Raw genomic sequence first — 23,445 nt, forward strand, 5'->3', positions numbered from 1 at the left:
CCTCCCTCCACCTGCTGCTCACACTCTTCCTGATGCCCCCCAGGAGGCCATTGGCCTTCTTGGCCACCAGGGCCCATTGCTGGATCCTGGGCATCCTGTTGTCCACCAGGACTCCCAGGTCTTTCTCCTCAGAGCTGCTCTCCAGCAGGTCAGCCCCAACCTGTCCTGGTGCAGGGGGTTATTCCTCCCCAGGTGCAGCACCTACACTTGCCCTTGTTGAATTCCATCAGGTTCCTCTCTGCCCAACTCTCCAGCCTGTCCAGGTCTCTCTGGATGGCAGCACAGCCTTCTGGTGTGTCAGCCACCCCTCCCAGAGTTGTGTCATCAGCAAACTTGCTGAGGGTACACTCCATCCCTTCATCCAGGTCATTGATGAATATATTGAAGAGGACTGGACGCAGCACTGACCCCTCTCCCCATCACTCCTTTTCGTGTAGTGAGAGCTCGAGGTTATTGTTGCTTAACCGACTTGAATTAAATTTTCCACACCCCACAGTGAAATGAAATGAGCTTTTCTGATTTGCTGTAGCAAAGTTGTTGGTTTTTTTTTCTTTTTTTGGTCTTAATTTTTCCTCTGCTAATCTTTTAGGAAGAAGGAATGAATTTGATGAACAGAGAAACAGTACGTGAAAGGTAAGTATTAAGTCAGATTGGAATTCTTAATGCAGTCTCCTATGGGCCTGGGACAATACATTTCTTTTCTTCTTTATAGAGAAGTGCAAGTAGCAATGCAAATGAGCCACTCATGGGAGGAGAGCTTGAGTCTGGTAATGCATTCTTGCTTTAATTTGTTTTCCTATTATCAGTATCAGGACACGAGAGACTCTCATGTCAACATTTTCTTTTCTAGTTTGAACTACAATTAATGTGTTAGTGTATTACTGCTTTTGATCAGCAGTTTTTCACACTAACAAGGCATAGAATTATCAGTTTGAGGATACATATGGGCTGTCAAAAAAAAATTGCATGGATATCTGCCTGTTCAAATTTTGTATCTTCTTCCATGTTCTGATACTAACCATATGAAGTTTAAGGCTTTTGGTTTGCTTGGGATTTGCTTGGGGTTTTTTTTGTTAAGTATAAGCTCATAAATGGCTACCTAAAAATTATGAAAATGCTGGAGGGTAACTTTGGAATCATACTCAATTCTGCACCAATCGGTGCTTTTCATTTAAGGTACTAGCTGATAGGATTAATTTTATGTGTACTATTTACAGAGTGACAATGATTTTGAAAAATCATCATCACCAAAGCAAGTCGACTTTGTCCCAGTTTCTCCAGCTCCTTCACCTACCAGAGGAATAGGGAAGGTGAGCAAAATGTGGTCAGAATAGTTTTATCTTGAGTGGTGCTAAATAACTCCAACCAAATTAGTAGCAATAGCTTAAACCACCTGCTCCTTTCTACCTCGGCTGCAAACAAGAAACTAGAGAGTAAGTGAAAAAAAAACCCTAAACCAGAAAATACCAGTGAGCGGTTGCACTTCTGGTCGGTGTGAATTTCTGTGGAGTGTTCAGCTGTTAATCTGTGGTTAATAAACATTATTCCCTATTTGCTTTTCTCTTGGAATAAGAGGAAGGGGCATCCGCCTGGATGCAGTCCTGAGTAACATGCTCTAGCTCTAGGCAATCCTGCTTCAGCAGGGGAGTTGGACTAGATGATCTCTATGGTCCCTTCCAACTCTAAAATTCAGTGAAATTCAGTGAAATTCTTATTTTATGAACCATAGTCAGTTTAGACTGTAGTGAAATAAATCCAAAGAAATTCTTGTCAATGTGCGTGTATTCTGCGGGGAAGTGGAATCTGTGATGGAAAGGGATATCTCCGTGTATCTATCCAGATTGACTGGTTGCTTAAATTGGTAGTGGGTTGCTTGTTTACCTGTGATAAGGATCAGTTGTTACCGTGTGGGTGTGAGACTGTGTTTATAGGTAACTAAGACAAACTGTTTTGCTCTCAGCAATGTTTCTCGCCATCCTTGCAAAGTTTGGTGAGCAGCAGTGGGTTACCTCCCAGTACCAGCCCCAGTCCAACCAGGCGATTTTCGAGGTAAGTACCAGATCATACCAGCAATAGAAAATCAGCATCGCTTGGTCACAGCAGGCTTGTGAAATACCAGAGTTTGTTATATGCATCACTGATTTCTGATCACAACTTCATACATTTGTGTAAACTTTAGACTTTCCAATGCTTTTAAATATTTATTAAAGTCCTTATGTCATAACATTGGGAAAGTGGGCTCATTGCGGCATCTGTCTTCTCAGTATGGTCTCACATCTTAGGTAGTTGACTTGAAGTCTAAAGGGGGCGAAAAACCCAAACAAACAGATTCAGGATTTGTTACTGATTCTTGTTTTAGCTGCATTGGATGTTTTTCCTGAGTGATGTGGACATATAATTAAATTTTATTAGGCCCTAAGAGTTCAGCGAAGTTCTGCCTGTCAGCTGAGATCTAGTCAGTGCCTACATGGTGAGCTTTTAGATTGTCCCAACTGTGAAATAATGTGATTAAACCTGTTCTGTTAAGGTTGGCCTTCAGGAAAGGGAAAAAAAAGGACTGGCTTTGGATAAGGTGTTTAATGCGTATTTTCTTAGTGTTTTCCACTTAGTAGTTTATTATCTGAATGTCTTCTGATTCTTTGCATGTTTTCAGGCTTCCTTTATCAATGGTGGTATCAGTATAGCATATGCCTTCTCTTAGCAGGAGAAGCCAGAGTCCAATTAACTGCATTCGACCAAGTGTTCTTGGCTCTATAAAAAGAAAAGGTACAGTATTTGGTTTTGGCTAATATAAAACTAACACGTTGGCATCATTCATGTAGCTTTGCTCCTTGTAATTCTGTTCAGTTGGCTGATGCTTCAAAGAGTGACTAGAAATAGGTGGTGTTACAGATGACCAAATAAATGGACTGTTTTGTAGGGATAAAACAGACAATTAGCTTTTACTATTCTGTGTAAACTAGTAGTTCTGTTCTAATGCCTCTCCATCGCTGTAGTCATGTATATCTGACAAGAAACCAATATAACCGGCTTAACAAAACAAGGAATACAGCTATTGCTGTATTTCACAAACAGAAAATGTCCAAGTCCTGGGTAACTGAAGAGCACAGTACCTGTGGATTTAAAAATCGCCCTTCAAAGCCAAAACCTGCTGCAGACCTGGTAGATACCTTATGGCTTTATTGGGAAATGTTTATCTTCCTAGGTTTTTCTTCCAGTTTAACTCCTGCCTATTTATTGCACCTGCTTTTATATCTTCTTGCTTCAGTATTGTAACATCTGGCTCTGAGACAGCTTTTAAAATACTTTTCGCTGAGTTCTGGCATAGCTATTTAAGTGTGTATCTATCCTCTCCTCTTCTGGTGTACTTGGAAATCAAAGTCAGTATATAAGTTTATTGATAATTCCGGACCTTGTTTTTTATTGATTGCAAGAGGAAATCTGCTTCGGTGGAGCTAGTCTTGGTTAGTGAACTGATAGCTGAATAAACTGAATGAAAAAGATTATTCTTTGCTACTGAAGAATAAATATCCGATAGCTAAAGCTCTGTTCATAACTCGGTAAACTTTGCTGAAGGCTGGACTAAAATGTTTCCAAGAAATTAGGCAGTCTTTAAAATTTCAGCATCTAACTTCTATGTCTTACATATAAAATATCGTTCAATCTGTTGTAACAAGTTTGAACCTCTGTTCTGTTTGCTCAGTACATTGAAAGCAGATTTTAGTTTAAATTAGTAGTAATTTTTATCATTCTGTATTTCTTACCAAAGGTGTAACAGAGATAGAAGATCATCCGAAAAGATTATTCCAAGGATCCTCCCACATGCTGACCCCTGAAGTTTCACATCAGGCAGACCTTGGGGGATGGTAAATGCTGTGCTATTGATTATGTTGAATTAATTGGAAGCACTACAAGTCTTTTTTTCATCTAGTAATGATCATGCTTGAAGTTGTTGGGGTTTTTTTAATTAATACAGACATCCCCTAATTTTGCAGCACTGAAATTCTCACAGTAAACAGGCAATTTTACAGCTGACTGCCTGTTAACATGCCTCACGTGTATGGGAGTTGAAGCATGTTTAGGAAAAGATACGTCATGGCTGGTGATTTTTGGAGTCTAGTTTTAAGTTGCGATCAAATGTAAATGCTAATGCTTGTGGGTGGATTGGGGTTTTGTCTTTTTTTTTTTCCCCTTGCTCTTAGTCACGTAGGAAAATTTGTCTGTCTGACCCTCCCTGCTGGGAGGAGATAAACCGTACTAGGTTAAAAATCATAACAGCTGGAAATAGAAAGGGATTTTGATGTAGTATTTCAGGTAAGAGGTTAATAATACCCAGGGTGTGCCCGCACAGCTATCTAGACAGGGTTGTTCACAGCACGTTTGTCCTTTTTGTGTCTCTCTCAGCTGATGTATGCAGCTGTGCACACGCTTTGAGCCCGTTGCAGCGGCAATAATGAAATAGATGTTTTAAAGGTACTTTAATTACTCAGCTCCATGCTTCCAGCCTGGGTGAGCTGAAGGAGGAAATTTGGCAGAACGTTATCTGTTTGTTTGGAAGTGACTGCAAGGTGTGTGGTTGCAGATTTGTTTCAAGTCATAGGTCTTACTCTTCCTTCAAAGATATACATCAATTTCAAGGATGGCCGCACTCAAAGGGTTGCAGTCAAGGGCTCAATGTCCAAGTGGCGGCCAGTGATGGGTGGCGTTCCTCAGGGGTTGGTCCTGGGACCAGTGCTGTTTAATATCTTTGTTGGAGACTTACGTGGACAGTGGGATAGAGTGCACCCTCGGCAAGCTTGCCAACGACCCAGGCTGTGTGGAGTGGTCAACACGCTGGAGGGAAGGGATGCCATCCAGAGGGATCTGGATGGGTTTGAGAGGTGGGCCCATGCGAACCTCATGAAGTTCAACCCAAGTCAAGTGCAGGGTCCTGCACCTGTGACATGGCAATACCAGGCACAAATACAGGTTGAGCAGAGAATGGCTGGAGGGCAGCCCTGAGGAGAAGGACTTGGGAGTGCTGGTGGATGAGAAGCTTAACAGGAGCTGGCACTGTGCGCTGGCAGCCCAGAGAGCCAACCATACCCTGGGCTGCATCAAAAGAAGCGTGGCCAGCAGGGCCAGGGAGGTGATTCTACCCCTCTGCGCTTGTGAGATCCCACCTGGAGCTCTGTGTCTAGCTCTGGAGTCCTCAGCACAGGAAGGACATGGACCTGTTGGAATGGGTCCAGCAGAGGCCATGAAGAAGATCAGAGGAATGGAGCACCTCTGCTGTGAGGACAGGCTGAGAGAGCTGGGGTTGTTCAGCCTGGAGAAGAGAAGGCTCCGGGGAGACCTTATAATGGCCTTCCAGTGTCTGAAGGGGGCTCCAGGAGAGATGGGGAGGGACTCTTGATCAGGGAGGGGAGCCATAGGAGGGGGGTAATGGTTTTAAATTGAAAGAGGGGAGATTTATGTTAGATACTAGAAAGAACTTGTTTGGTGTGAGGGTGGTGAGAGCCTGACCCAGGTTGCCCAGAGAAGCTGTGGCTGCCCCATCCCTGGAGGGGTTCAAGGCCAGGTTGGAGGGGGCTTGGAGCACCCTGGTCTGGTGGGAGGTGTCCCTGCCCAGGGCAGGGGGTGGCACTGGATGATCTTTAAGGTCCCTTCCAACTCTAACCATTCTGTGATTCTATGATTTGTTTATAAAATGGCTTTATACCAAATGGAAGGTAGCATTTGAGGCTTACCAGGAAGAGGACCTAATTTCTCATATCTTGATGTTACTCTGCTTTCAGTCTGTCGTCACACGCTCTCGATGACACCAGAAGCAGCGCGGGCTCTTCCTGTGACTCACCAGCTGAAGCTGGCACCAGCACAGACTCTCCGGTCTCACTCTCTGACTCCAGATCGCCCTTTTTACCAGTAGATCTTACAGCAAAGTTACCTATTAATTGAGAAGCAGAAGTTTGCTAACGGACACCGAGAAACAGCCTGGATATCACTAAGACTTTCTGTTGTGTGTAACTGATTCTGTTCCTCATAGGAACTTCCAGAAATGTCATTATTTCTAGAAAACTTCCAGAATAGTTCCTTGAGGAGGAATTCAGATTTCTAGTGATGTGTATGACATTTACTAAAATACAGTAAGCATTTGAATTGCAAAGGTGTTTGATGCTAACATGGGGGAGCAAGCTGTTGATTTATAATGGGTATCATCATGTTGGCATAAGTTAGAAATACTCTGTACGTTCTGCTCCTGGAAGATGTAGCTTTCCATCAGCCACGAGGCAGAGTCTTCACTAATAGAAGGTGGTGCTCATGCAGTAGCAGATAACTTTCACGCTTGTCCTCAGTCTGAACCCAATGAAGCAGGTTACTCATTTGGCTTTGTTCCCCAAGTGTTAGATATTTGTATTTTCTGTTCTTCATACAAAAGGGGGACTACCAGGGGGTGGGAATTGATGCTTGTGTTCTGTTCTGATCGGCTGTTAATCGATTGTGATCTGATACATGTCAAAAGAACAAGCTGGTGAATTGTCAAATTTATATGTTGGATTTTATTCGTGATCATGACTGCTGTTGTGACTAAATCCAAATTAGATTCGGAACATTCTTCTGGGGTTTTGTATTGGGTTTTTTTTCCTTCCCTGTTTTGATGATGTATTAGAGTGGTAGATGCTCCGTTAAATGTCTTTTAATAGGGAGAAATAGTAATAATGTTTGGAACAAACATTAAATCCCGAGGTTTTAGTACTTAGTACTTCAGAAGTACATTATTTTAACAGACAGTATTTGTCCTCATGTATGGGTTTTTTTTGACAAATAGAGTGAGGAATCTTGAATGCCTTTTTACAGGCTGAGGCAATCAAACACGTTTAATCTGTGTCTCCTGATGTCGCTTCCTTAAACAATAGCATTGAGTTATTTCTGTTGCTGAAAACTTCAGATGCTGATCGGAAGCCTAGACTTTGGTCATCTGAGATGTTTTGGGATTCTTGTACCATTTTGTGAAAAATCAGTGGGTTGAGGCATCCTGAGATTCCCCAAACAGGAGGAAAAATCTGCAAAGCCCACCATAGAGAGCTGTTTCAGATTTTCCAGTGGCAGCCTCATTTGGATTGTTGACTCCTCTTGTGCAATTGAACTTCCCCCACAGCAGGGGGCTGGAACTGGATGATCTTTAAGGTCCCTTCCAACCCAAACCATTCTGTGATTCCCCAGCTGGGTTCCCATCTGCACTGTCTGCTTTCGAGCCTTCTCTCCAGAGAGGTTAATAATGAAGCAAAATGGTTTCTTTTCAAACACTAAAACTTTGTGATGTGTCATAAAGTGAGAAAAATATGGAAATTTCCTCAAGTAGGAGAAAAGCTCACACTGAACTCTGCTGTGGAAGAGCTACATTGATGAAGCTTTCAATGACAGCAGCCATCAAAAGCAGAAACGGACGACTTGGAGCGCGAGGACCTGGTGACCTGAGGACCAATGACTGGTTTCCGCATGTCCTTATTGTAGAAAGGAAATAGAAGCTTATTTTATTTGGTTCAAGTAAGAGATGACATGGTTTATTTCTGATTTGATTCCTCTTAAATTATTATTAACGGTCAACTTCCTGATTGCAGGGTTGTTGTTTTTCAGTTGAGGCTGCCCTTCACCCTGTGGCGGGTGGGCAAGCTTGTGTTTAATGCCCGTTTGCTTGCTCTCTCTAATATATCATAGTTTTTGTTTCGCAATTTCAGGTTATGTGCCAAAGAGTTGCTGTGCCTTCACTCTCGTGGTGAGGGCAAGAGTTTGCTTGTTTGTTTGTTTTTAAATCTTGCTTATTTTTTAAGTATGAATCTCCTGGTGTCTCTTTCACTCTCTTTTTTAAAAGATGCATCAGTAGAGGGGTTTAACAGCTGCGTGTGGATCAACTTGTCTCTTTTCTGTTGAATATTTATGCTATTTTTCAAATAAGTGCCAATAAATGGAAAAAGAAATGTGCTTTGCTGTTTCTGCACTTTGTTAGAGAGGTTTTCAATAGAGATTAATGTATTTAAATCAGAATATCTATTGTAACCCACTTCCACCCACTCTAGTTTGTGTTTAAGTTTGCCTTAAAGCCTTCAGCAGACTCCTGTTTTTCCTAGCACGATGCTGTGACAGCTCTAGGAAAACTGAAGAATAAACCCAAACATTTTCAAAAGACTGTACTAGTCAAAACATGTCCCTGGTTATGCCTAGAGGAGGCCATGGTGAAATAGTTGGGCAGATGATGCTGCAGTGGGCTGGCAGGCAGCACAGCGGCTCTCACCTCTTGGGAAGAAGTGGGGAGTCTTTGTGGTTTGCCTTAATAGAGCAATTAATGCTGTTGGAGGAGAGAGAAATAGTTACACGTTTGTTGATCCTTTCCCTGCTTTTGCAAAACAGAAATCGCTTTGAACTCGTGGAAAAAGGCATCTCAAATCCTTGTCCGTCCACATCATCAAGGAGCTGCAGTTTTGTGCCCTGGAGTCAGGAAATGTGTAGGTTTTTTTCCACTGAAACAAAACATTAGATTTTGGAACAAAATTATCCTGCAAAATACATATCTGGATTCGGGGAATGAGGGTGTTACTCAACGCGGGTAATCAGCCCTGTACTCGCAGAGTGAGTCATGCTGTCAGTATTACCTCTGTCTTACCAGTGCCCTGTTGACTCATGAGGGATGAATATTGAGGCTCTGCTGGATGAACTGTCGCGGTTACAGGACTTCTGTGTGACATTCCTGAACCGCTCTGAGTTTATATTACAAGTGTGCAAGGCCCTCTGGATCAGGGAGGGGAGCCATGGGAGGAGGGGGAAGGGTTTGACACTGAAAGAGGGGAGATGGAGATGAGATCTGGGGAAGAACTTGTTTGGTGTGAGGGTGGTGAGAGCCTGGCCCAGGTTGCCCAGAGAAGCTGTGGCTGCCCCATCCCTGGAGGGGTTCAAGGGCAGGTTGGAGGGGGCTTGGAGCAACCTGGTCTGGTGGGAGGTGTCCCTGCCCAGGGCAGGGGGTGGAAACTCGATGGTCCTTTCCAACCCAAACCATTCTATGATTCTAGGTGTCTATGCCCTTGTCTTCTTCCAAGAAGTGGCCAGCTTTCTGGTCTCAGGCCATATTGGAAGTATTATGATCTTTTTTTCTTCTTTTTTTTTTTTTTTTAAGTATAATATGTAAGTGCATCTTATTATATATAACCTTGTTTTATTCTGCAGCTCTTTTTGGGCATACAGCTGTTTCTCTCTGGGGTTCTGGTGCTCCTCGGATGGCACCCTTCTGAAGTCGTACTTGTGATGGGCACTCGGTGGGGCCAGCTGCAAACTATCTTGTCAGATTTGTTGGTGGTTAAATCGGGTCTGGGACCAGCCTGTCTTCTGTGACAACTGAGAGGCGTTTTTCTTCCTGCCACCTTCTCCAGGACGATGTAGCTGCTGAGGGAACGTTGATAACCGTGCCAGCGCTCAGGGGGACTGTATTTTTGGAAGGAGTGCTTCAGTGGTGACTGCATTTAGCAGAGGAACAGATACTTCACGCTGCAAGAGAGGTACGAATGCCAGGAAAAACGAGCCTGTGCCTTGGCCGGATGAACTTGCTGGGGTGTCCTGTGTGCTGTCGGTGAGACAGTGGAGCCACCCAGCAGCTGCCCACGGCCTCTGGGGATTAGGATAACTTCATCCTAAATTTGTCCTTTTCACCTTTCTTCAAAAAGCTTGAGTGTAAACAGTCGCCAACCTGCACAAACAAATCAGATCTCCAAAGCCTTGTATTGCTGAGACCAAGATGATTCCATTTATAAATTTTTTTTGTGGTTATTAGTGCAGTCCTTGTGGGTCCAGCCCCGCTCCGGTGGGTATTTGTGTGTGGGAAGTGACTGAAGGCAGGAGTGACCCCTGGGGTGCCACCAGCCAGCTCCCAGCCCAAGAACAGCTTGTGCGTCTCTTGGCAGCAGTCACTGCAGAAATGTTCACTTCGTGCTGTCGTGTTCTTGCATATGTTGGAGTCATAACCACTTTCCTTAAAATAGAGATCTTCAGGAGTCATAATTAAAATGTGAGAGCTCTTCATATCCTGTTTTCAGCAACCTTTCTCATCACCAACTGGCAGATGGAGTTTAAGTTGATCCCTCTTCTCTGCAAGCACCAAGCTAAAATATTTGTAAATGTAATTGAGTGTTTACAGCTATAGTAAATAATTAAAACCTTAAAAACCTTATCAATCCAAAGAGGAGCGCTTGGCTTGCAAGAGTCCTTTTCAGTAGCTGGATGCAAAAATTGTCACCTCTCATCTTGCTTTGGTGGCTGTTTCCTGGATGGTTGGTTGAGCTGTAACAGAGATTCTCCATTTGTGTGTATTTGGTACCCACCTCCTGGTCTGATAACCCTGAGCAGGTCTGGGTCAGGAAATGCCTTTCCTCTGGCATGGGGGGGCTCCAAGCTGCCCCCGGGTTGGTGCTGGCAGGGAGAGATTGCTTCCCTTGGTGGAGTTTTGTGGTAGAAGCATGAGAGAGGAGGGGGGGGAAAAATAAAACGACTGAAGGAGAATAACCTTGCTTGACTTTCAGTAGCTGGCTCAGGAGCAGGGAGTTCAGGGGGGGAGGAAGTGAGTGCACTCGAACCAAAACCCAGCTCGGCCCCTTCGTGCCTGCAGCTGGGTCCCCTGTGTCCCTTGGGGAACTGGTGAGACCTCCTTGTTCCCAGGAGGGTTCCTCAGAAAAGTCTGGCATTTGTTAAATGTAAAATTCTTCCAATGATTTAGTTTATTCTTCTTTTACTTCCTTTATAAGAGCCTTGTAAAATGCTCATTATTTAAGGCTTCCTTTAGTGATTAATATTGGTATGTAAATGTTTACATTTTGATGGATGCCAACTTAGGTGGAAAGAGCTGCTCAAGTGGGAGGAGGTGTTGCCGAAGGTACTTATCTTTGGGTCTCGTGATTAGGTGGGTCTCATTACTTTTTCCTCTTGGGTGGAGAAAAATCAAACCCACGATGCATTGCTTTTTTGTGGCGCAGAAATTGCATGCTTTGTTGTCTTTGAGGGCAGCTTAAATCAGGCCGTGTGGCACTGAAATCGCTGCGAGAAACTTCTTAAAAACAAATCAGGATGCTTTCATTTCAAAGGCATTCACTTCAGCAGTGGGTTGCAATTTTGGAGATCCCTGGCAGATTCCTGCTGGAAAGGTGCTGATGGGTTTGGTGATGTTGATGGAACATGGAATTCCAGAGGGTTCCTGCAGAGTTTTTTTTGCCTCCTGATGGTGGTTTCTTGTTTGTCATCTAATGCCTTGCCGTGTGTACCTCAAGCCACCTACAGCACCTGCAGTTTCCTGAAGAATGCTCTCATGTTGTTACTCTAAATTGTGTTCTTAATTCCTCTTTTTTAATTATTTTGAACTGTCAGCATGGATTGAAGTTCCATTACAGACTCTTGGTTCTTTTATTCCATGTCTTTGATAGGCATTTTATCAGTTACCTTTGTTCCTTCTTGGTCTATCCCTTCTGGCCTCTCCTCGTAGTGAAGAGATCGCCCACTGCTTTGAGTGTGCTATTGCTGAAATCATGCCTTTGCAGTGTCTCTGCTGTTTTGGAGACCAGCATGTGTTACTTTGCCTACGTGTAACCCCATGCTCTGGTGTCAGTGTGGTCCTATGGCTTGGCAGCTTCTATCTGCCTGCTCTGGTGGGAGGTGTCCCTGCCCGGGGAACTCAATGATCTTTAAGGTCCCTTTCAACCCAAACCATTCTATGGTTTTTTGATCTCGAGTAAAGTATTGATTATCTAAATTAAACAGGTAGTTAGCATACAGCAGAGCTTCTGTAAGGTTGTGTTCCATAGAAGACTCAAATTGATCAAAAAGCGAGTGCATCCCCTTACCTGGCTTTAGCTGTCACGCTGTGGCTGTTGCCTGGCTGTATTTGTACCTCCAGTACAGAAATTTTTTGAGGATACACAGGTTCTCTGGTCCCCTTTCCTTACACGTTCGTCATCTTTAAATGTTTTTTGCTGGACTATGTAGCGCTGGTTTCCCCTTTCTTCACTAGTTCACGTGGAGCAGGGATGGGCTCCGGCGGCAGCAGAGCTCACTATCCTTCAGTGGTTTCAGTTCTGTTTCCTCGGGCAACGAGCTGCCCGTACGAGGAAGACACCTCCATCAAGGAAGATGCCTTCATTGCCAGGACCACTACTTTTGGCCGTGTCTCCTCCAGCTCTAAGGGGAGTGGCACCTTCTCCAGCACTTCTGTCGGGAGGGGGGTGCCCCATTCCACAGGGACGGGGAGAAAACCTGCTTTTCTATGGGGAGGGGGTGCCCCATTCCACAGGGACGGGGAGAAAACCTGCTTTTCTATGGCCACTTGGCCTGATCTCTGCTCGGAGGTGGGCAGGAGGATTGAATAGCAGGATCACTCAGTCCCACACCCTTTGCATCACAGTCTGGTCCCTTATTTCTTCCATTCTTCAGCCAGGAGGGCCTCACACAAGGACAGAGGGCACAGTACCTGACCAGGAACTCGATTTCCTCCCTGGCAGAGAAGGCCATTTAAGGTTTGGGGTTCTTTAAGACCTCTTTAGCTTGGTCCCTGAAGTTTGAGGGTGCCCTGGATCACCAAAGCATATGAAGCAAATGTCACTCTGCACCTGAAAACTTTCTCTCCTGTAAACAAAGTATTCCTGGGTCTGGTTTAGGGGCTTGGGCAAGTCCCCTTCTGTAGCCTTGCCCTGCCAGTGTGTACAAGTCTCACGCTCCTGACAGAGGAAAGGGGTGATGGAGCTTGGCATTCAGGAGGAGAGCCAGGTATCTTAAATATACATTGACAACCAAGGACTAAAATACAGCCGTTTATTGCCAAACCTATTTGGCAGCCTCTTCCCAGTGGAGGCTTGTTGGGTTATCAGATACTCGCTACATAAAATGAAGTATCACACAATTGGCTTTGACAATTCTGAGCTGGTTGATTCCAGGAGGGATTTCTGTGGGTGGTTGCTGAAGGTACAGTTCTGTGCAAGGGCTTCTCTTGGGGAAGGGACCGTCCCCGGGGACAGGAACCCCTTTGCTGAAAGCTCCGTCCATCCCTGGAGCGCTGAGACAGTTACACCCGCAGCTATTGCAATGGGAAGCAGCCTTTAGAGAAAACAGCATTTTCTGATCCAGACAAGTGCAGACACCTGGAGGAGATCACATTCCCTTGCTGACATGGCTCGTTCAGGTATCGCTGCCCCAGTGAGTGCCGGGTGAAGGAGGGGATGGTTTCTGCTGGGTGCTCCCAATGCCCTCCTCACTCTGCTGGAAATACTTTCCCATTTCAAGGAAATGACTGTTTTGTTGGCATGAAGAGTCAGGAACAGGAAATGACACGAACACTTCACTGTTTTTCCTGGTGTTTTTAAGAGGAGGCACATTCACTGTCTTAGGTCTTATTTCCAAAGGCACTCAGTGTTTTCCATAGTCCTATCAAACACTGGAGGTGTGTGCATGTGTGTATATATATATATATCTATATATGGATCAGAAAATCTAAATCTGGCATATCCACCTGGTGAAATGTTACCCGTGTCTCCCTGGGAGCCTGCTGTCACGATTCCATGCATTCCCTCACAGTGCTGAACTGAAACCCTCCTCAGGTCTTGTTTTCCCAGCGCTGGACTAAATCAGTGATGATGGTGGGTGCTGTGATCTCCCTGAAGCAGAGAGAAGTCAGAGTTGACATTTCTCGTGCTGATTTTGCCCAAGGAGTAGCTTCAGCTGCATCTGCCAAGTTCCACTGCGCATTTAATCAGGATTTTTTTATTGAGGATTTTTTGTCCTTGCTTGCCGTTGAAAAAGAACTGGTCCAATGTTTTAGTTGCTGATAATTTTTTGTTACTGATTTCTTTGGTCAAGGTGTTTTTATAAATCAGTTGCTGCTCTTTAAATTCCTTGAGACGGGCTGCTGTTGGTTGGGGGTTTCTGCTCTCTCTTGTCTCTCCTCCCAAGCTGTGTGTGTGCGATCATCTCCTGCAGGATGAAGGCGGGAGAGTTGGGCTGCAGTGACGCGGTTCCTGGATGTGGGATCCTCTCAGGTCTGTGCTGCAAAACACCATCCCAGGCCACAGCTGGAACCCCGGGATATGGGGAAAAAGAAGGGTTTGGGCCTTTAAGACATTGTCTTTGTGTTTAGTCCTGCTGAGATAAGCACGTGTAACAGTCAGGCTGATGAACCCCCGGCAGCTGTGTCTCCCCAACGTCTGCCCAGTCCCCTCGCCCTTCCTCAAGGCGGCAGGTTCAGCCTCAGCAGGGACACGGGGATGAGGGGGGACAGGGGAGCGGGCGGCTCCGGGAACACGCACAGGGCACCGAGCTCTCAAACCAGGAACATCTATTTATTCTGGTTTTTTAACCAATGTTAATGTTTGACTGTTTCTTTATCATCTGACGCTGATAGATGACACAATCTCAGTCCTTCCGAGAATCCAAGTGGGTAACATTTTATTGCCCTGTAGAGACTTACTTCGTTGTATTTTATATATGAGAAAAAATGTACAGTGATTAACAACTTCAATTCAACCTTTCTCCTCTTTTTTTTCTTTTTAAGCAACACTCATTTCCACATGGTTTCTTTGTATGTCCGTGCATAAACAGAAAAGTGACCCATAACATGCAGGGGCAAAGGAAGCTTAATTTCCCAAGTGTTTTTTTATATAGATCAGAGCATATGCTAGAGGCTTCTTATGAAGATTCGTGTCTGACTGAAAGGCAGGGACAGCAGCCCTTCAGTACAAGTATTTTTAAACTTAACATCTCAACAACAAAACATCAAATGAAGGGAAGCAGTTGTTATATGAAACAAGATAAATGGTCACCTCCAATATAAAATGGGCTGATTCTGACCCAAAAGAAATCCCCTCATGCAGCTGGGGGGGAAGGGAAGGTGTAGAGAAATGCCTGCGGTTTAGCTTTTATACATGGTTTAGTCTCTAAAATAGGAAAAAAATGCAGAATGTTATATTGGTGTGCAGTGGGAGTTCAGCTTCTGTTCAAGCCACTTAATTCCCACAGTGCATGCGTCCCTAAGGAAGGAAAGGATCTGGTTATAGAACCTGATTTTATTGTCTACAATCGTGATACAAAACGGCTGTTGCAGAAATTATTTCCCCCCAGATAAGAAAATAAGCACTCCCAATATATTGGTAAAGAAGGAAGGAATTTGAGAATTACTTCTTCACCTAAAATTCATGGTTTATTTCATAGTTTTTCATTTTCTTCCCCACTTCAGCCATGCCCCTCGGCCCCCCGATCTGTACACACACATGTTCCGCACTGGCCTCGCCAGCTACAACCACAAACCAAAGGGAGGTTTTACAGAAGACAAGTTTGCTTTTATAGTGATCACACACTGATGTGAACGTAAGACTAAAAATTAACAAACGTTGCTTTAATAAGGATTTTTTTTTTTTACAGTAGGCGTAGATATAAAAGGTTTTTGTTTCAAATTAATTTTCACAGGTATCACTGAACATTTCATAGCTGTCTGTTACAGAAGCACCCAAAAGTGCTTTGAGTCTTTCATTTATTATACATAGTTAAAATATATTACACTTCTGAAGGTATCTGAAATCACTGAAGGGTTTTGCTAGTGCCTTAGTGAGCCAAATGGGAGTAAAAGGCAGTCCACATTCATGATGTGAATATACAGTAAGGTGTTTGACATCCTATGGACTCATTGCTCATGTTCTCAAAATAACCATGGTGATGAGACCTGAAAGACAAGAATTTGGAACTAAACACTTTCAGTTCACTGCATAAAACATTTAAACCAAAGAAAAGACAGTTTACCCTGGAACAGGCCAGAAAATAAGGTCAAAGTGCATAAATGCATTAAGAATGAATTTATATATACACCTCAATATTGGAAATATTGCTCCAAATTTTGATGTAGTCAAAATCTGTAAAAATGACACCGCCGTGCAGTGTCTCAAGTAACCAAACTTCAAAGCAGCTGCAAATACTCCAGTTATTGATCTCACCACGGGAAAATCTCAGCATCCAGGTTTTGACTGGGTCAGTGTGACACCAGCACAAGAGCCACTAGATTTCAGGGTGGGGGTGGAGGGGGCTAATTATGGGCAGGGCAACTCCGATGCTGCATCATCTCAAGGCTCCATGACATTTTTGTTCCTGTTCTGGGCAGAATAACTGATGGAAGTTTTAGACTTTTAGACTTCAGATGGGAGTTTTAGACAAAGATTTAAGCTTCCTTGTCAGTCTGTGTAGGGAGCTGTGTGTTGTGACCTCTAAAGAAAGAGAGAAAAAAATCCAGAACTGCTCTGATAGAGGTTAAAAACAATTAAAATCAGATGAAAGTAGGAAATATGGGGCTAATAAACCTACTCATGGCACACCAAAAAGTTTCCTTCAATTATGTGCAGATACCAGAAAAAGTACAAACCTGCAAGTTCTCAGCTATGAGTTACTCTGCACGAGGCAGAGGCATATGGAAAAACATCAGGGCTCCTTCAATTCCAACCTTTCACAATAGAAAGTAGGCGAGTAGGACTTGGGAGGTGATGGTCCCCTGTACTGGGCACTGGTGAGGCCCCACCTCAAGGGCTGTGTCCAGTTTTGGGCCCCTCACCACAAAAAAGACACTGAGGGGCTGGAGGGGGTCCAGAGAAGGGCAACGGAGCTGGTGAGGGATCTGGAGCACAAGTCTTGTGAGGAGAGGCTGAGGGAGCTGGGGGTGTTCAGCCTGGAGAAAAGGAGGCTGAGGGGAGACCTTCTCACTCTCTCCAACTCCCTGAAAGGAGGGTGTAGCCAGGGGGGGTCTGTCTCTGCTCCCAAGGAACAGGCCATGGGACAAGAGGAAATGGCCTCAGGTTGCCCCAGGGGAGGTTCAGATTGGATATTGGGAACAATTTTGACACAGAAAGGGTTATGAAGCCTTGGAATGGGCTGCCCAGGGCAGTGGCTGAGGCACCATCCCTGGAGGGATTTAACAGCCGGGTTGACATAGTGCTTAGAGACATGGGTTAGTGATGGGTTTTATCAGAGTTAGGTTGATGTTCCATGTTTCTATGAAAATAGTGATTTTTCAGTTCTTTGGCAATGTGACTTTCTCGCAGGCTCAGCCGATGATAACATAAGAGCCTTTCGCTGCAGAGAGCTCATCTGGAGCCTCCAGAGCTCACCACAGATAAAGACACTTCTGAGACTATTTTACTATCCCGCTGCTACGCACGGATTTAACTTAGTTACGTTAGAAATATTCTGAAGATGGAAGCATGAGAGCAGAGAGTTGTAACGCTGCCTTTCATCAGACAAGCAATTTATCCTGAAAAGAGGAATTATAGTTCAGCTCTTTAAGGTCTGTATTAGCTCAGAGAATTGGTACCACCAGAACTGCTGTAGGCCTTTGCTTGGATGGGCTAAATCATTGCGGGTAAGAACAGAAGCTTCTGGAAGGAGCTACAGGACAGACTGTATCTTCTGCCAGGAGAAGAGAAGGCTCTGGGGAGACCTTTGAGCCCCTTCCAGGGATGATAGGAGAGATGGGGAGGTACTCCTGATCAGGGAGGGGAGCCATAGGAGCAGGGGGAAGGGTTTGACACTGAAAGAGGGGAGATGGAGATGAGATCTGGGGAAGAACTTGTTTGGTGTGAGGGTGGTGAGAGCCTGGCCCAGGTTGCCCAGAGAAGCCGTGGCTGCCCCATCCCTGGAGGGGTTCAAGGGCAGGTTGGAGGGGGCTTGGAGCACCCTGGTGTGGTGGGAGGTGTCCCTGCCCAGGGCAGGGGGTGGAAACTCGATGGTCCTTTCCAACCCAAACCATTCTGTGAGTCTCTTGTACAGAGACTTTCAGGCAATAATAAATAAATAAATAAATAAAATAAATAAAAAGCAAATAGTTCTCAAATGTTGTACAGCCCAGTTGGTGTGGGATTAACCCCTCTTTTCAATTCAGTGCTACACAATCCAGTTGTACTTCCTTGTGGAAGAAAGGTGGTTTCATCTTCTCAAGGGCAATCAACTCTAGATGAGCAAGAGTTACCTACAGCAGAAGAATCTTTTCACGAACGCTAAAAATGCTGCTGCCAAAGGAATCTTGCACCTTTCCCCACCGCTACCTCACCTCTAGCTATCAGTTTGAAGCTGCCTAGCTCCGTTCCTTTAAATCCTCCTTTCTGCTAGGCAACGGGACAGGAGAATTGAGTTTAGAGTGACTGTTCTTCGAATCTGAAATAGTTATAGAAAAATAGTCACAACAAATGAAGTGTGCGATTTCTCTATGCTTGCTAATGTAGGAGCAAAGTTACAAACCGGGATGGTGGTAGTCTCTTAGGAGGGTTTACAACAGCTTAGTTCTACACATTTCAACTGCTTATCAACAAGGTAATGAATGGAGCCTTTGGGGCCAGCTCGTCAGGGTCGGAGAGAGAAGTAAAATAACAGAAAAATGTAGGTTCTGCAATGGAGTAATTCTCTATTTCAATCTAAGAATAAGAAACAGCATGTTCCATTCAGTTTTACTGGCAGATGACTACAGCTGGCCGGGCATCAAGTGAAGCTGACATTAATGTGTCGTGGCCTGTATGTAATAAATATCAACAGTATCTAGTCTAAAATACTTACAGTAACTAATTTACCTTGATATCACTATGGCTGCAAGTTAAAATATAAGTGCAGATACAAACCAAAATGTAACGTGGTGCTTTGTCAGCCACCGGCAAACACAGGAGGAGTTTCCCAAATTGCAGAAGTTGCAAGAAAACGTTTAGGAAATCCAAAATACTTACCTAAAACATAAGCAGCTACTAACTTTTGATTCACACTTAAGTGGAGGTAGAGAGGCACCAGGGATTCCATTTCCCCCCATGTAGGTAGCATTAGTGCTGCGATACACACTATTCCTAGGAAGACTGTTAGTAAACTAGGTCCCGATGAGGCAGTTCTGTTTTCTGAAAAACAAGACGGTACTGACTGTAAGGAACATCCACCCAATATAAGCAGGACATATTCTGCAAACATGTTTGCTGCAATATCCTGAGATTTTCTTTTCCCTTTGGAGTTTGGAGGGGGTGGAAAACACCTCTTAAACCCACCCTCCTAAACCTTCCGCGTTTTGCAGGAGAGAAGGCTGCTCCCTGCTCTGATACTGGAACTTGTTTTCACATGATTTCCCAAACCCCTCCCTCCTGGAGGAAGGGAGCCTGCCAGGCCCCGTAGCTATATATACACAGTCCTGACAGCTGGATGCTTCAGCAGCTCTTGAGGTTTCACCACGCATCCCAGCTCCATTCCTTGATATGTTCCTTCAGTGATTAGTAATCCATCAGGACAAACTCTGCTTCCCCCCCAAAAACAAAACCTGGTTACAGCAAGAGCACAGGTTCTTGGGGCGAGACACATTACCCTTTCTTTGGAGGATTCAAGGGTTGCCAGACCATTTCATGTGCCACAAATGAGAAATGCTTGAATCTTACTTTAAAAACTGGCGTGAGTGAACCATTCTGACAGTCTGCTATCAGCAGAATAAGGAAATGCAAACTATGGCTGAACTGACCTTCGTACTCTTTATTGCGCTGCAGTTTAACAGCTGGAACCTACTCAAAGGCACGCGGCGTCATCTTGGAACAGAGCTGGTAACGTGTCACTTGGATACCTCTAACCAAATTCTTAAGACTCACTGGAAATTAGCCAATGTTTTTATCGAGTTTTTTTCTATCCTCAGTGACTAGCCGTATGTGTCCCTTTTTAATTCCATAAATCTCTAATTTCTAGGTTACAGGTTACATGCAAAGGCTGCAGTTGCTCTGTTCGCTGTTTTTCTGTAAGGAAGCAACATCATGCAGTCAACGAGATTTTTAAGCAGAGAAACGGCATTTGGATTAAGACCAGTATCAGATTGTTCAGGCTGGTTCAGACCCTCTGTACTGGAACCACTATCATTGTAACATTCTGTTCTCTGAGCCCAGAGACCTTGGGGGTTTGCTTTTACCACGTATCTTACTAATACCTGTCTTGAGTTTGGTTTTTTTAGTAAAAAGGTAAGTAAAATGTGTTTCACCAGCCAACAAACTATGTGTAGATAGTGAAAACATTTGGTTTTAACAAGAGGAACACTCTCAAGCAGGTTCATCTATTTCCTGGAATTAATTTTTGTTCTTGCCATGAAAAACAAAACAGTGATAAGAATAGCACAGTATAAATCGGTAAAAATAACAAGAAGGTAGACAAGATGCAAGTCAAGAATCAGTTCCGGTAAAACTTGGTACTTTTTATATCTCCTCCTACCACCTCAATTTAACTGGTCAGTCCAGGTTCTGCCCAAGACTGTTGATTCACTTCCTCACGTATGAAATGTGCAAAGAGTTTTCAGGTAGAAACTGTGCTTTTCTGTACTTGTGAGACAGACAAACGAGATGGCGCAGAACAAGGAGCACATTAGAAGATGTTTTGGCAATATTTCCTGCTCATCAGGAAATGGAGGATTAAGGGTTTGGAACAAACTCAGAAGGGGCATATGTTCTGAAAGAGCCCAAGGGAAAAAATAACTACCATCCTTTTTGCAGATAAATTCCCATTGGCTGCAACAGACAGAACCTCTGCACCAGAGGACGCACCCTCCAAGGAACGACAGACAAACCTGGGGCAGCAAAGAGTCTCCATTAACCCAGACAGCCTAAGCAGAATAGCCATAGTTTGGGTTCTTGGGCACTGTCATTCCCCAGTGATAAAGACAGCAGTCTTACAGGTAACTAAAAAGAATTATCTTAGATTTTAGTCTAGGCCTTCTAGTTACTTGAGCTATTCGCAACGGATTCAGAAGGCAGGAGGGGTAAAAGATTTTTAGCTACCTGGTTGACACAAAGTCTGCTCAAAAAAGACACTTTCAGCCAGGTGTTCTTTTATTCGTTTTTCCTCCTCTTCCTTTTGTTGTTGTTGTTCCTTTGCAGATGGAAGTAGTGTAGCAATAATCTCCTTTTTCCCTAATGCTTTCCTCTGGCTCTGCTCAGACACTTGTAGACGGAATTTATCTATCACACCATAGTAAGAAGACCGAACATCTCTGTGACGAATCACACTGCAGAGGAAAACAACATTTTGAGACAGAGGAACTAATAAAAAGCACATCTCCTGTGGAATTATGCCATACATCCCCATGCTTCCCCTCCTTCCCCCATACACAGATACACTGCAATAGTATGGATCCCCATTTCCTCCTCCATCACTCCATGTTCTTGAAGATTAGATCTTGCCTTCTCTCTCCTCTCCCTATTTTCGCTCTGGTTCTCAAACATATCTGCTCCAATTGGCTGGCTAAAAAGAACAGTTAATTATTTATCTCAATAATACCTTTGCCTCAATTTGAGGCCGAGCTGCCAATTTGCATGAAACATCAATTATCTGAAAGAAGCCTCCTCCTTTATCACTGTTGTTTGATGCTGGTGGGGTACTGAAGCAGACAGGGCAGGAAAGGAGAAAAGTAAGACTGCCAAACACCTGGAGAGATGACGGTGAAAGTCAAGCTTCTTGAGGAAACCAGGCTCAGAGCTCTACAATTACACTTTCTCAGAAGCAAAACTCACTCCCTCAGTCAGGCAGATGCAAAGGGATTTTCAAAATCAGAATCCCACCATTAAGAGCATGTCGCAGTGCAGTAAAAATGACACCTCTGTATCTACACAAACATTTCTCACCTGTCTTTCAGTGAGGGAATCTGGGTATCGGCAGCAGAGCTCTGCTCATCAATCTAGCTCCCTCAAGCGTGCATCGTAGCCTGCACTGACATGCACCATGCTGCAGAGACTTCACTGCCTACCAAGAGCAGGTACACAAGCTGCAGCCACGACTCTCGCTGTGTGACTGCAGCATAGCCGTGTTCTCTGAATTAGAGCTAAGGATTCAAGTTATTTTCTTGGTAAACCTTCTCACTGTCCAGCAGCCGCTCCGTTGCTCTACTGGTTTGAACACATTGAAACCCACGATGGCTTCAACAGTAGAACAGGGAGAGTTGTTGCATTCCTATTTTTATGGCATTTCAGGGGGAAAAAAAGCCTATGTGGGACCTACAAAAGGCAGTTTTAAAATGACACTGACCAAAGGCAATACAGACCTGAGCTGTGCTCTGCTCAACTGCCTCCTCTCTGCATTTGTCATCCAGTATGAAAATACCTACCTAGCATTAAAAAGTTGTAACATTTAGGTTTTGAAGTTGTATCAGCTCTTAAGAGGCAACATGGATTTTAATTATTTTTCCAAAGTGGAAACCTTTTTTTGTGGGAAGCTAGTCTAAATTTCTAAGATAACAATAGCCAATCTGAAAAAATAGCTACATATAAGTGATTTGGCTTCAAGAAGGTTGCCATCTCCCAAGGGGAAAAAAATTATTCTACTCTTAGTAAGACAGGATAGCCGCCTTAAAATTGCTTCAAAAAATCTGTCTTTGTGAAAAAAAAAACATACTTTAAACTGCTGCAAGAAACACGTTTTCATTTCAGTCTTTATTTAAAGGAATTACATCACAGCAAAGTATCTACAATCATTACCACACAGCCAGAGCCTGTATCTAGTTTGAATAGACTGTTCAACAAGGAAACAGAGACCAAGCTATCCCCAAGCGAGAAGGCTGCAGTAACGAACGTTGTTTTACGTCACGTCAGAGGCAAAAAGAGTGTGCTTATGACAGGCTTTCAGCAAGACCAGGGTTGGCTGGGCAACTGCCTTCACTACAACAAAAGGCTCTTCCCCCCCCTCCCCGACAATCCTAATTCATACAAGCCTCAGCACATCAGAGCAGCAGATTCAACTCTTATTTCTTCCTTTAACAATTCCTTTAAAATTGTTGTTTCTACTCTCAATACCTTGGTACCTCCCTAAACAGAACCTTGATGTACCACCGTGCTATGAGAACATGTGCCTGCTGCCAAGCAAAGAGATGTTTTCTGCAGACCCTTATAAACAGATATATTCTCCTGTTTCTTTTTAGAGACCATTGCATAATTGGAAGCTCTGTAGAATATCTGTTTATCTGGCAAACGGCCCTACTTGCATAGTACCACTCATATCCCAGCAGTAAACACTGCCCTTAAACAGCAACCAGTGGAATGGGATGGCGGTTTTGCTGCACGAAAAATTCCCTTGGAAAAACACATAGGTCTTATTTTCCTTTATTTTATAAAAGGCACTTCTTTAAGGTGAATCAAATGTAATCAAGCCTGTGTAAATGTCTGCTAAAGACAGGAATAGCTCACTGATACACTGGTATATCCTCACCTGGTTTGTTCCATTTTTAGGATTGTTGCCCCTGCCCACTGAAAATTCTAGTTCCGTGTTTTAAACTTCCTTTCTATTTGGTGAGTCCTTGGAATTTTTCAAATTACACCTAAGAAAAAGAGTCTACAGGACAGAACCATTCCCCGAGCACAGTATTATTTATCTGACAAAAGATCATTCAATAGCAGGGGGGGGGGGGGTGGTTATTGCGGTTTTGCA

The 23,445-nt window shown here is 44.0% G+C and overlaps 2 protein-coding genes across 6 annotated transcripts in view; one reads left to right on the forward strand and one right to left on the reverse strand.

Moving 5' to 3' along the window:
• LOC106900882 (protein FAM122A-like) overlaps positions 1–7,962 on the forward strand; it is an 18,151-nt gene extending 10,189 nt beyond the window's left edge. For 2 of the 3 annotated variants that reach the window (XM_014963131.1, XM_014963133.1), the window contains 7 exons: positions 590–633; positions 713–767; positions 1,218–1,310; positions 1,961–2,049; positions 2,702–2,766; positions 3,770–3,866; positions 5,778–7,962. In XM_014963131.1, coding sequence (XP_014818617.1) covers positions 590–633; positions 713–767; positions 1,218–1,310; positions 1,961–2,049; positions 2,702–2,766; positions 3,770–3,866; positions 5,778–5,937 — 603 coding nt within the window. In that variant the 3' untranslated portion in view covers positions 5,938–7,962. The remainder of the gene's footprint in view (positions 1–589; positions 634–712; positions 768–1,217; positions 1,311–1,960; positions 2,050–2,701; positions 2,767–3,769; positions 3,867–5,777) is intronic. The other variant, XM_014963132.1, reaches the window with a different exon arrangement.
• Positions 7,963–14,423: 6,461 nt separating this feature from the next.
• MOSPD1 (motile sperm domain containing 1) overlaps positions 14,424–23,445 on the reverse strand; it is a 15,769-nt gene continuing 6,747 nt past the window's right edge. For 2 of the 3 annotated variants that reach the window (XM_014963125.1, XM_014963126.1), the window contains exons 4-7: positions 20,808–21,034; positions 18,747–18,908; positions 18,083–18,186; positions 14,424–15,715 (exon numbers count right to left, since the gene is read on the reverse strand). In XM_014963125.1, coding sequence (XP_014818611.1) covers positions 18,107–18,186; positions 18,747–18,908; positions 20,808–21,034 — 469 coding nt within the window. In that variant the 3' untranslated portion in view covers positions 14,424–15,715; positions 18,083–18,106. The remainder of the gene's footprint in view (positions 15,716–18,082; positions 18,187–18,746; positions 18,909–20,807; positions 21,035–23,445) is intronic. The other variant, XM_014963127.1, reaches the window with a different exon arrangement.

The sequence above is a fragment of the Calidris pugnax genome, unplaced genomic scaffold, assembly GCF_001431845.1.
Source record: "Calidris pugnax isolate Ruff unplaced genomic scaffold, ASM143184v1 scaffold294, whole genome shotgun sequence".
Taxonomy (NCBI): domain Eukaryota; kingdom Metazoa; phylum Chordata; class Aves; order Charadriiformes; family Scolopacidae; genus Calidris; species Calidris pugnax.